Genomic DNA, 12520 nt, shown 5'->3' with positions numbered 1-12520 from the left:
CATGCCCCGGGCCGGTTTCGAACCTACGCCCTCCGGAATCGGAGGCAGAGGTCATATCCACTGGGCTATCACGGCTATATAATAAATCTAGTAAGTTAGAGAAATTGAGTATTATTGACATATAGTCGTAGTATCATCATCATCATCATCACCGAGTGCCTTCTTCTGATTGAAAGGCGGTCAGACGGAGACAACTGTTTCGGCTGGTAAGAGGCTTTCGGCCGTGGCTAGTTACCACCCTACCGACAAAGACGTACCGCCAAGCGATTATCATCCTCCTTTTAACAAGTTAATCCGCTTCCATCTTAGATTGCATTTGCTCTTATCATCAGGTGAGATTGTAGTCAAGGGCTAACTTGTAAAGAATAAAAGGACTGTTCCAGTCTTTTGGAATCCGCTCAAGATGCGTTGTCCACTTCCTTCACATTGTATATCAATTTCCTCAGTTGTCTTTCTGGTGAACTTTTTTTGGATAGCTCAGGAAACTCATAGAAGGATCCTTTTTCAAGTTTCTGTTCATGGTTGTCACGAACCTTGTTGGACGACATTAAGAACGTAATGGGAAGTGGAAGGGGCTGGATGAGGAAGGCGGAGGATCGTGTGTGATGGCGGGTTCTCGGAAAGGCCCAAGTCCAGCAGTGGTCGGGTATAGACTGATGATGACGAACCTCACCCGGCCACCTGAGTCACAATTCACTCTTTTTAGGACTTGAGCATTTCAGATGATAATTTCCTTTATCCTCACACCCCAAAAGCTTGCAACCGTCAATACCACTAATTTTTAAGATTTTTATCTTACATTTTTATTTTAAAGAATAGCGGACACCCACGACTTCATTCACTTAAAATTTAATTACTCAAAAATCCCGTGGAAACCATGTAATTTTTGGGAATAAAACGTATACTTATGTAGCTCTATGACTTCCTCTATTTACCAGTGAAAGTTTCGTTAAAATCGGTTTGGCCGTTGCAGGGATTAGCCCAGACCGACAAACAGACAAATATTTAAAATTTGATTATTTTGTACTCATATAATAAGTACTTGATATAATAAGTTATTGGAAAATCACAAACATATAACTTCAATTCTATTTATTTGTATTGATTGAAGACGCGAATTGGCATACTTTATCTATGAATCTCAACATGGTTTTTAAGAGTCAACAACTTACTCCAAGCCATCAAAACTACATGTGTCATGGTGGAATCAGGTGCTCCAATTTACCACAATGCTTATCGCATCAACGTTTGTTAAAGTTGTTGGCAATAGGACCTCGTATGTTTCTACTGATGATTTTGACCAAACTAGATCAAATTATAACCTAAATTACACTAGTAATAAAGGCGTTTTCGTGTATAGTTCGCTAATATTATAAATATTTACGAATGAAAAAATGTATAAAAAAAATTGGAACAGATGTTCGGTGAAGGTCGGGGCTTCGATAAAGTATACACAAAACGTTCCTGTTGATATGATTGTCTAAATCTGTATCATATGTCGTGTTACTTGCCTTCTGTGTTAAACTGAGCTTCAATCGTTTCAGTAGTTTCAGAGCCTATTCAATGCAAACAAACAAGCTAACTATCAAACAATCAAATCTTTATAATATAGTTATAGATAACGTTGAAAATATTTCTATTAATAGAAAACCGTCGGCATATTGGATTTTCATCTGTAGCTAAGAACAATCTCGATATTGTTATAGCTTTTGAACAAAAACAAACGTATCAAAATCAATCCATTTGCTTAGAAGTTTTTTCCTTAACAATGGATTTTTTATATATAGCCCCAGGTATGAAAAAATATGTGAAATGTGTGTGTCAGTGAAATTCGATGAACGAATGACAGAGTTACGTTTCTGTGCGCAACCTATCCTGCGCACCTTTCACCACGCGTTACCGCACGCGTGCGGGCGCGCCCTAGCAGACGCACGCATGCACGCAAGCATTTGCACGCACGTGCGCACGCCGCGGCTTGCTGCTCCTCGGTTGCGCGCCATCATCTTTGGGTCTAATAAACTGATTCTTTCTGAAATTCTTCTACCACTAGAATTTTTTCTACCACACTTACTTGTGTCACACGCTATATTTTATCGCCATAACGGGAACGAGGACTACGCTGATAAAGTACGCTAGGCGTCAGCTAGTTTAAATATATGAAATTGAAAGTCGTAGAAACGTGAGTGTTAAACAAAAAGACCAAGGGCTCTGGGTGGAAGCCTTCCCGGCACGAAACTTTGTTTAAACACGTGCCTCGTGATTGGAGAGCAAAGATCGGAACTACTCCAACCGCAGGCCCAATTTCGTTTCACATTTCTGGAAGATAATAAGTACGCCAGAATATAGGTATGTAATGACCGGCGAAAGATCTGCCCTATATTTTTTTTAAATAAAAATCGCGGTTGAAAAATGGAGGTAGGAATGAAGAATATCTGCTTTACGACCTACTCTTATGCCTACTCGTCGTTATCAAACCATATTCGGCTCACTGCTGAGCTCGAGTCTTCTCTCAGAATGAGGGGTTAGGCCAATAGTCCACCACGCCGGCCCTATGCGGATTGGCAGACTTCACACACGCAGAGAATTAAGAAAATTCTCTGTAAAGCAGGTTTCCCCACGATGTTTTCCTTCACTGTTTGAGACACTTCATTGGGCTATTGTGCCTACTTACATACAAAAAATTATACTCATATACAAACAAAAACATTATAATCGGTCTAAAAACTGTTTTATGTAATAATACATTAACTACATATTGATTTAAGTTTGTATTTAAATAATGTGAAAAATTACAGGGATAAACATTATAAGTGGTAGCCATTTGTCTTATTATAATTAATTAATAAAAAAATTATCCTAAAATATAGATCAAAATAAACGTAATGTGGCTTATTACCATGTTTTAACATTTCGATAATTTAATATTGTCCTTGCTAGGAGAATATTTTAATCAATTATACTTGTATAGCTATCCGGTCAGTGCATATTGTATGAGGTTCCTATTATTTGCTAAAGTTTCCCAAAGTTGAAGTCATTAACGAAAAATTTACATGCTAAAGAAAAAAATAAATATGTATTTTGTATCATATTTCTACTTTATTCGTTCTGACAAGCAATGATATATTAAATTGTATTTAAAGATCGCGATAATTGATTAAAAATAATAAAAAATCCATTTTCATGTATCTATTAAATTTTATCTATAAATTTTGTAATAGTTGGCAGAGATCTAGTGCTTTTAATTCGAAAAAGAGTTCATATTTATATAAAAAAGAATAATTATATATGTAAATGTGTTAGAATAGCGATTCCACACCGGAAAGTGCTGTGTTGGTGGACCAACGACATCAAGCGATTTACAGGACGCCGTTGCATGTGTGCGACTCAAGATCTTGGTGTTGGGAAACCCTTAAAAGAAGCATATATCTGGCTGGATATATGCTTCTTAAAAGGCTATTCATTATCATATATATGATAATGACAATAATTATTATTGAATAATAAAAAAATTAAATAAAATTTGGAAAAAAGGTGAGGAAGTTAAAAAATTTAAAACTAAAAACTAAAATTGGATATATCGGATCGGATGAATATTATAAAGGATTACTATCCTTTATAATATTATGAGTAGCGTCTTATACGAATTCGTTAAAAAAAAATAAAACATTCTTTACATAAAAACATATTTTACAGGCTCGTTTTAATGCAAAACTCATGGGCAATTTTTATATTCCCTATAAATACTGTAAAATATCACATACATTACAAGAATTAACCTACATTTACTGACATAATACAGTTCCTTTAATTTCTATCTACAGATGTGGTCTAAAAAAATAAAGAACGTTTTCTATATTTCAGGTCGTTTGATGTTTAGCCAGTGTAATAATAAAACCTATCGCTATCGCACACTAAAAGTATTTATCACGGGTAATAAATAAAACCATTTGCAACAATGCTATTACATTTTAAGAAAATATTTAAAGCTTTTTGCAAAGATAACAAACATAGAGTCGAATGCAAACTGGCTACAGCTTTACAAGAGAAATCCGTTTTTGGTTGTTTACACAAAAGGTACAATTCAAACACGTGTTAAAGAGTTTTTGCGTAGTTTTCACGATTATTCCAGAGGTTTACTGTTAGAATAATGGGATTTTTTTTGAGTTAAAATAGAGAAAGCTTTTACACCCCAGCTTTTAGACGTGGACCTCTCTACGCCAAATTTCACTATACTGAATTATGTTGATAAACAGTTTTAATATAGATACTAAAGAAAGTGGTGGTTCAATTCAACTTAACCCAAAATTGCTTGTAAACTAAGCCTACTTGAAATAAATGAATTCTGACTATATATAAATATAGCAAAGGACTAGTAGTGGACTAGTAGCCTAACCCCTCTCATCCTCATCTGATCTTATCAGAGGAGATTGGTGCTCAACAGTGAGTCATATGTTGGGTGTTAATGATGATGATTATATAAATAAAAAAATATAAATACGTGAAGTGTAATTCAAAATGGAAGGCTTTATAATATCATTCATAGTACAGATATTATGCATCGTCAGTATCAGCTTGACATACTGCTGTGCACATCTCTTTGCTCCGACAGTAAAAAGGTTTATTGGGGTCTATCCTCACATGTTCCAATGCAAATATTATTGCGAATATATATTGATTGATTTTGATTTTTAAATGTCTTTATTATATAATATATTGTAACAGTGTTGTTAGAACAATAGACTTATAAATATTTCTTATTGCTAACATGCTATGGTCATTTGTTTGTACAGGGTTACACACCTTTATAAACATTTAAAATAATGGCAGGAAAAACAATTAGGACATAATTTACAAAGTAATAAACTATTATTAACTTAAGACATGTAGGTACCAACCTACCACTGCTAAGCGCCCGTTTGTTGCAAGCACTTATGATAATACATGAATATATATTATATTCGCAATAATATTCATATGCGAATATATATTAAATTGCTCAGGGTGCTAGAGTTTAACGAGGCTAACGAGGTAATATATGTAACACCATCAACTCTCCAATTCTGGGCTGTTACCGACAACTTCTTGGAAGTAAGCCAACTCCAATCATGAATAACCAATAATCTTATATTCATAGTCCAATCTTTTATCCGACCAAAACCTGGGTTTAAATTTTTAGCGATTTAGCAAACATGTCTTTGCGAAATCGTAAATATTTTACTTTGAATTTATTTTGAATAAGGAAACGTGCCAGAAAACTATTAAAGTTGCAGCGTTAATACGTTCGCTGCGGCGTCAATTTTCTGTACGAGGTTTTTTGACCTCGTTCTAAAACTTTGTACGAGGTCCATTGATCCCGTAACTCTTGAAGCCGCTAGACTTACGAGGTCAACTGACCTCGTACTAAAATTGTGTACGAGGTCGATCGACCTCGTAACTCTTGAAGCCGCTAGACTTTTTGACCTCGTACCGCATTGAAAGCGGTAAAGAGGTTTTTCAAATCTCAAGAACTACAGTTTAGAAAGAGGGAGTCCGGAAATTACAACCTGGCGGTATGCGATTTTGGCATGAAGGTTTTGTGATGTCGGTGTTATATATTCATGTCGATTTTTCATAAAATTTTAGTGTGTTTAAGAAAACATTTTCATAAATAGATTTTTCATCTTTGTAATCATCGTAATACGAGTAGAATAAGAATTGTGCTGCCGCTTTCTATTTTAATATATATAAATCTCGTGTCACAATGTTTGTCCTCAATGGACTCCTAAACCACTTAACCGATTATAATAAAATTCGCACACCATGTGCAGTTCGATCCAACTTGAGAGATAGGATAGTTTAAATCTCAAATTATAGTCGCAATTTTAATTTATTGCTAATAATTTGTCTCTATACATATAAAAGAAAGTCGTGTTAGTTACTCCACTTGTAACTCAAGAACGGCTTAACCGATTTAGCTGAAAATTGGCAGGGAGGTAGTTTAGAGCCAGGAGAAGGACATAGGTAATTTTTTTTTAGGGGTAGGGTAGGGGTAGGGTAGGAGTAGGGTAGGGGTAGGGTAGGGGTAGGGTAGGGCAGGGGTAGGGTAGGGGAAGGGTAGGGGTAGGGTAGGGGTAGGGTAGGGTAGTGGTAGGGTAGGGTAGTGGTAGGGTAGGTTTATGGTATAGGGATAGGGTAGCGGTAGGGTAGGTTTATGGTATAGGGATAGGGTAGCGGTAGGGTAGGGTAGGGGTAGAGTAGAGGTAGGGTAGGGGTAGGGTAGGGGTAGGAGTAGGGTAGTGTAAGGTAGGGATAGGGAAGAAGTGCAAATAAATAAATTAATAAGTCAAAGCGAAGCTTGAGCGGGTCCGCTAGTATATTATATATCTATGTTTGTAATCTTTATTCATTAATGAAAATTCGATAAAAAATTATACTGATTTGGATAGAAAATGTAATTTTATTAAAAAAAAAATAACGCTCTCTCATACAAGCTTCCGATGATCAGCCACAAAGGCTTCACTTGCATATTCATATGCTTTGTTTATATCCACCGAATAAAGTGTGACTGCGACCAATCAACAAGCAACACGCTACTGCGACTGATGTCAGGAACGGGCCACAGGCATACAAAATGTCACTATCGACAATTACATTAAAAGTTACATCATGCTTTTTGCTAAAGTCCCTGTAAGACACCATGATTTTCATGTTAATGTTATCTCCCAAACAAGAATACAAAGCGTTTTGCATTTTCCAACCTTACACGCGTTGGTAGGGTATGAAATTCCTTTCCGAAGCCTGTATTTTCTGATTAATACAACCATCAGCGGGCCAATTATGTATCTCAGTGTACCACTGAAATAATGAGTCACGACTAGAGTTGAAAAACTAGTGACTTATTATTTGAGTGGTACACTGAGATACATAATTATTGGCTTGCTGATGGTTGTATGAATAAGAAAATACAGGCTTCGGAAAGGAGTTCCATACCCTACCAAAGCGTGTAAGGTTGGAAAATTGCCTTGCCTTGCCAGGCACGAAATTGAAGGAATTTGAAGGTATTACAATTTAGACCACATCCTGACCGTCAAGTTAGTTCGTGGTCAAGTGCGACCTAATTTCATAGATAAAAAATGCTTTAAGTTTGGGAACCGCTGGTTTTTAATATAATCTAATATTGAAAAATGAGAGCAGGTGATGAGTCGTAGAGTTGAGGAGGAACAGTATATATATAGGTGGGCGTCTTGAATTATCGTCATTAAATTAGAATAAGTATTAAAATATATACATAATGCGGTCTCTTCTGCTGGTATGTATTTAATTTATTTTTATACGCTTAATTTTTTATTGAATTAAATTATTAACGAAAAAAGTTAGCAAGTGAATTCCTTGAAAAAGTTTAAAAAGTTTATAGATTCCCACGCGACTTTAAAATAACATTTATTGGTGTGCTATAATGTACAATACTGAGCCGTGATAGCCCAGTGGATATGAATTCTGCCTCCAATTCCGGAGGGTGTGGGTTCGAATTCGGTTCGGGGCATGCACCTCCAACTTTTCAGTTATGTGCATTTTAAGAAATTAAATATCACGTGTCTCAAACGGTGAAGGAAAACATCGTGAGGCAACCTGCACACCAGAGATTTCTTAATTCTCTGCGTGTGTGAAGTCTGCTAATCCGCATTGGGCCAGCTTGGTGGACTATTGGACTAACCCCTCTCATTCAGGGAGGAGACTCGAGCTCAGCAGTGAGCCGTATATGGGTTGATAACGACGACGACGAATATACAATAACTTTTTTGAATCTCTGGACACCTTTGCTATTGTGAAAAAAAATAATATTTTTTTTTTGTTTAAAATAAATAACAAATTTAAGTCAGAATGGAATTTTAAAAGTAATGTTGTAGAAACTTTATTTAATTTACTTCTGGTTAGTGCAATATAGAACTTACACACACAATACTGGTGTGACTGTACTTTACCTAACTTAACATTTTTGTTCCAGGTCGCCGCCCTAGCAGCGGTTGCTTTGGCTGCTGATGACGTGTTAGTATTCTAAGATTTTCTTATCTCTATTATTTTTATTATTATAACAAGTTATGATCTTGGATACGTGATATGTGTTAGCCCAGTGGATATGATCGCTATCTCCGATTACGGAGGGTGTAGGTTCTAATCCGGTCCGGGGCACCTCTAACTCTTCAGTTATGTGCATTTTAAGTTATTAAATATCACATGTCTCAAACGGTGAAGGAAAAACATCGTGAGGAAATCAACATACCTGAGAATTTCAGATATGCGAAGTCTGCCAATCCGCATGTGGCCAGTGATAGACTATTAGCTTAATCCCTCTTAATCTGAGAGGAGACTCGTGCACAACAGTGAGCCGATTATTGGTTGTTAATGATGTCATTACCCTAAGCTCGCAAAAACCTCACTGGGTCAGCGTGGTGGGACTGCGGTGGGCATCCATATCCCCTTTCTTATAAAGAGGGAGGCCTGGTCATGTATTAGGCCTTTAAAATAGGCTGATAATAATGAGTAGCTAATTTAAAAACAACCTAATATAAAGCTTAAGTAGACACGTTGGCAGAGTGCCAAGAATGCTTATTGCATTTCTCTCTGAGAAGCTACGCCAAATATTTGCTCATACTTAAGTAGTCTTTGTCAATTACTTACCTAGTTACAAAGCTTTTTCTTGTACGAATCAATTAAATCATGCGTAGTATCTATACTAATGTTATAAAGCTGAAGTGTTTGTTTGTTTGGTTGAATGCGCTAATCTCAGGAACTACTGGTCCGATTTGAAAAATTCCATCAGTTTTAGATAGTTCATTTATCGAGTAAGAAAATAGGCTATATATCATCCCCGTATTCCTACGGGAACAGGAACCACGTGGGTGAAACCACGCGGCGTCAGCTGGTAAAATATATGCGTGAGAATAATTATTTTTTAAATATTTTTATAGTGTCTTTTCAGTTTTTAACAAACGCCCCCAACTCTGTTTTTGTGAAATTTTGTACTTCAAGAATATTGCGGGAACTATGTTATTTACTGAGGCAAAAAGTAAAAATTTAACCCAAAACGGTTCCATAACTGCGATGTGCGAATCAATTCATGTTAATGACCCAAGAAAGAGATTAAGAGCAAGGGGTTGTAATACCACAACATTTAAACTCCAGGCAGTTAGGTTTAATATAAATTCCTAATCAAATTAAAAGAAACAAAAGCTCAGTATTTCATAGACCGACCTAAGACTAGATTCCAGGATCTCGTGATTCAAAGCCACATAGATTAACCACTGAACCATAGAGGCGGTCAAATACACAGTAAGTCAAAACTAAACACTTATTTGTTTTTAGGAAGCCAACCCCACTTGCACTCAGCTTCAGCAGATCAACATACTTCCCAACAACGTTGAGGCCCACGACCAGATACGACCCGTACCGGTACTACAACAGGGTCACTACAAGGCCCGCTAGTGTCGACAACTCGGGTCGTTACGACCCCGGCAAATACGACCCCGGCCGCTACGACGCCGGTCGCTACGACGCGGGTAAATACGACCCAGGCCGTTACGACCCCAGCAAATACGACCAGTCTGGACGTTACAACCCTGACAGTTCCGGAGCTTACAAGTAAGTTCGCAATGTTTTTTTTTTTTAATATTTTCCATTTATCAACCCTTATTCCTTTACCACCCTTTACCCACGGCTAAGCTCAGATACTGTTTACACTAGAAAGCTGTGTTTTAGCTTATGTATGCACGCCGAAAAATTCGTAAAATAAAATATTGTAAAATATTTTTGTTGAAGTAACACCCCTACACGTAAAGTATATAGCTTGGCAACTTCGTTCGTAACACTCCAGATGTTGGGCGCGGGCCGGGGGGCCTATAGCGATGAATGAATAACCCACCACTGATGCACGTCACTTCCCCGCACGCACGATTTCACACCCGCCCAGTCTTTCCCCATGTCGCCCGCATATCATGCGAGTGTTATATATATTATTGTTGGTGAATTTGTATACGATATAAGACCAAACGTAATTAATCAGAGGTATTCTGGTACTGTTTCGGTTAGATTAACCATAAATGGGAAAATAATTGTAAATGCTTCTAATCCATGGAAACCGCTTAACCATTCCGAAAGGTAGTAGTACGCTTAACTGGTCTAGTTACACTACCGGCAAAGACGTACCGCCAAGCGATTTAGCGTTATTAGGAAGAAACCAAAAAGGGTATGGATATTCTTCCTACTTCTAAGTTCTTCATCAACTTCCATCAGGTGAGCTTGTAGTTAAGGGCTAACTTTTTAAAAAAAAAACTATTTTGTAGTGGTGACCGCGGCGACCGTGGCGGCGCTGGAGGCTTTTACACTGGATCCTCAGACCGTGGTGATGCTGGTGGTTTCTACACCGGTTCATCAGACAAGGGTGGTCCAGGAGGTCCTGGAGGCGCCTACACTGGTGATAAGGAGCCTAGGTAAATATTTATGGAATACCAACAGCAGTAGTGGGGCTCTACCAAGAGTGACATACTTAAAGTGTTTTTCAGTTAGCATGGTGCAGGTGACAGTTCGTTTCGCTCTTGAAAGTTGGCCGCTTTTCGGGATAATAGTACGTATTATGGACGTCATAAGGCAACTGTCACCGTCTAACTATCTGAAAAACACTTTAAAAGTACTATGAAAAAAGTGGGGTGAGAAAGAGTGAGTGAAGAGACTGAGAGAGAGGGACCGGTTCCTCCTACAAGATGGCGTCTACACTGCCCCAGTAGCCAAGTGGCACGTCGATTCTCTTTCTACGTTCGCTAACGCTTCGAAAACTAGAAAAATGTATAGGAATGACATTTGCTATCGACAGGTCACGTGATCAAGATCTGTCATTCTCATACATTTTTCTAATTTTCGAAGAGAATCGACGTGGCTACAGGGCTGGATAGATTGAAGCCTATAGGTAGATTTTTTATATATAGATAGAAAACGGCGCACTAGATTCGCGCTTCCAAGAGTAGACTGATCTAAAAGTAATATTAAAATAGTTACTCAGTCGCTTCTTAGAATTCTCACAGAAAGAGTGAGTTAGAAAGAGTAGGTGAGTGAGTACTAGTGAGTTATTGCGAGATAGAGAGTATCAAATTATTGTTATTGAATTATCGCGGGGAATTTGCAAATGCACAAAATTTGAGCAAAATAAAACACCATTTAGCTTTAAGCAAGATTTTCGAGTTGACATTTTGTAAGCTTTATCATTTATATATCATGGTTTTATGTTAAATAAAAGTTTGTCGTTATTTAACCACTTGATTTGTTCGCTATAGTGTACATAACTTGTGAAGTGTGCCTCAATATCATTGTTTTAATAGCATTTCGGAATCCAAGGAATATCGGTTTTCCAAGTCTTTGTTTTTGCCACCTTTAAATTGTAAATTTTATTCATTTATTTAAATTAGGCTTAGTTTACAAGCACTTTTGAAACGTCAAGTTATGTCATTATTTAATGGTGATAAGTAAAGTCGAAAACTTAAAATTAAAATTACGAGGGTTCCATAGATGGTTCGTGAAGAGTCCACAACAAACTCAGCTTAGACTTTTCAATTAATTATAACAAAAATGTAAGTATACATATTTTATTCAGCGCACCAGCGACCACCGCAGCACCCGTGACCACCGCCGCACCCGTGACCACCGCCGCACCCGTGACCACCGCTGCACCCGTCACACCCGAACCCGTCGTTATAATTTCCAGCACTCCCCAATACGTCAGCTCGACACCGATCTACGTCAAACCCACACCAATCTACGTCAAACCCACACCTATCTACTACCCAGTTGACCCTAAAGTCAACACATACGACTACAAATACGGCATCATTCGTTTCGAAAAAGAACAATCACCTGACGGTTACCACTACCTCTACGAGACAGAGAACAAGATCCTTGCCGAAGAAGCGGGTAGGATCGAAAAGATCGACAACGAACGTGAAGGCATGAGAGCTAAAGGATTCTACGAATACGTCGGCACCGATGGAGTTCTGTACAGAGTAGACTATACCGCTGATGAACGCGGATTCATACCTGAAGGAGCTCATATAGTAAAGGGGCTATTGTAAATACTAATAATATGAACCAATGGGCACAGAGTAATGCATCTTAGAGATTACATATTAATTATTACGTTATGTAATAGTCGTGTTATATATTAAACACACGGCGAGCTTTTACATGGTGTATTGCTCAGTTTACATTGGCACTTATGGCCCGTTGTTATAACTTTATGAAGAGTTTATAGCTTATCTCGTTATTACTTATATAAGCGTTATAAAGTTATTACATGTTTAGTTTTATTGCAGTGTTTTATTTATATACCCACTTAAAGTATATTTATGACATTTATAAATAATAATATTATATAATGATTTGCACCGAAAATGAACCGAATTTTAAAAACAGGCAAATCAAATTACGCATAATATGTTCAAATATACGAGTATAACACAAAAAAAAAACAAACAAATGGAATAAATGAAAATTATAA

General features: G+C 37.3%; 1 protein-coding gene across 1 annotated transcript; it reads left to right on the top strand.

Annotated features, from left to right (window-relative positions):
* Window positions 1-1812: 1812 nt before the first annotated feature.
* On the top strand, window positions 1813-12125 carry LOC112043477 (larval cuticle protein LCP-30-like). The gene is made up of 4 exons (XM_052884793.1): window positions 1813-2009; window positions 9343-9618; window positions 10320-10466; window positions 11621-12125. Exons 1-4 carry the CDS (start codon window positions 1813-1815, stop codon window positions 12093-12095), a joined length of 1095 nt encoding a protein of 364 aa, XP_052740753.1. The 3' UTR covers window positions 12096-12125.
* Window positions 12126-12520: the final 395 nt, after the last annotated feature.

This window comes from Bicyclus anynana, chromosome 12 (genome assembly GCF_947172395.1).
Source record: "Bicyclus anynana chromosome 12, ilBicAnyn1.1, whole genome shotgun sequence".
NCBI classification, from domain to species: Eukaryota; Metazoa; Arthropoda; class Insecta; order Lepidoptera; family Nymphalidae; genus Bicyclus; species Bicyclus anynana.
The sequence above is the reverse complement of the archived record's forward strand: the minus strand, read 5'-3'. Positions and strand labels throughout refer to the sequence as shown.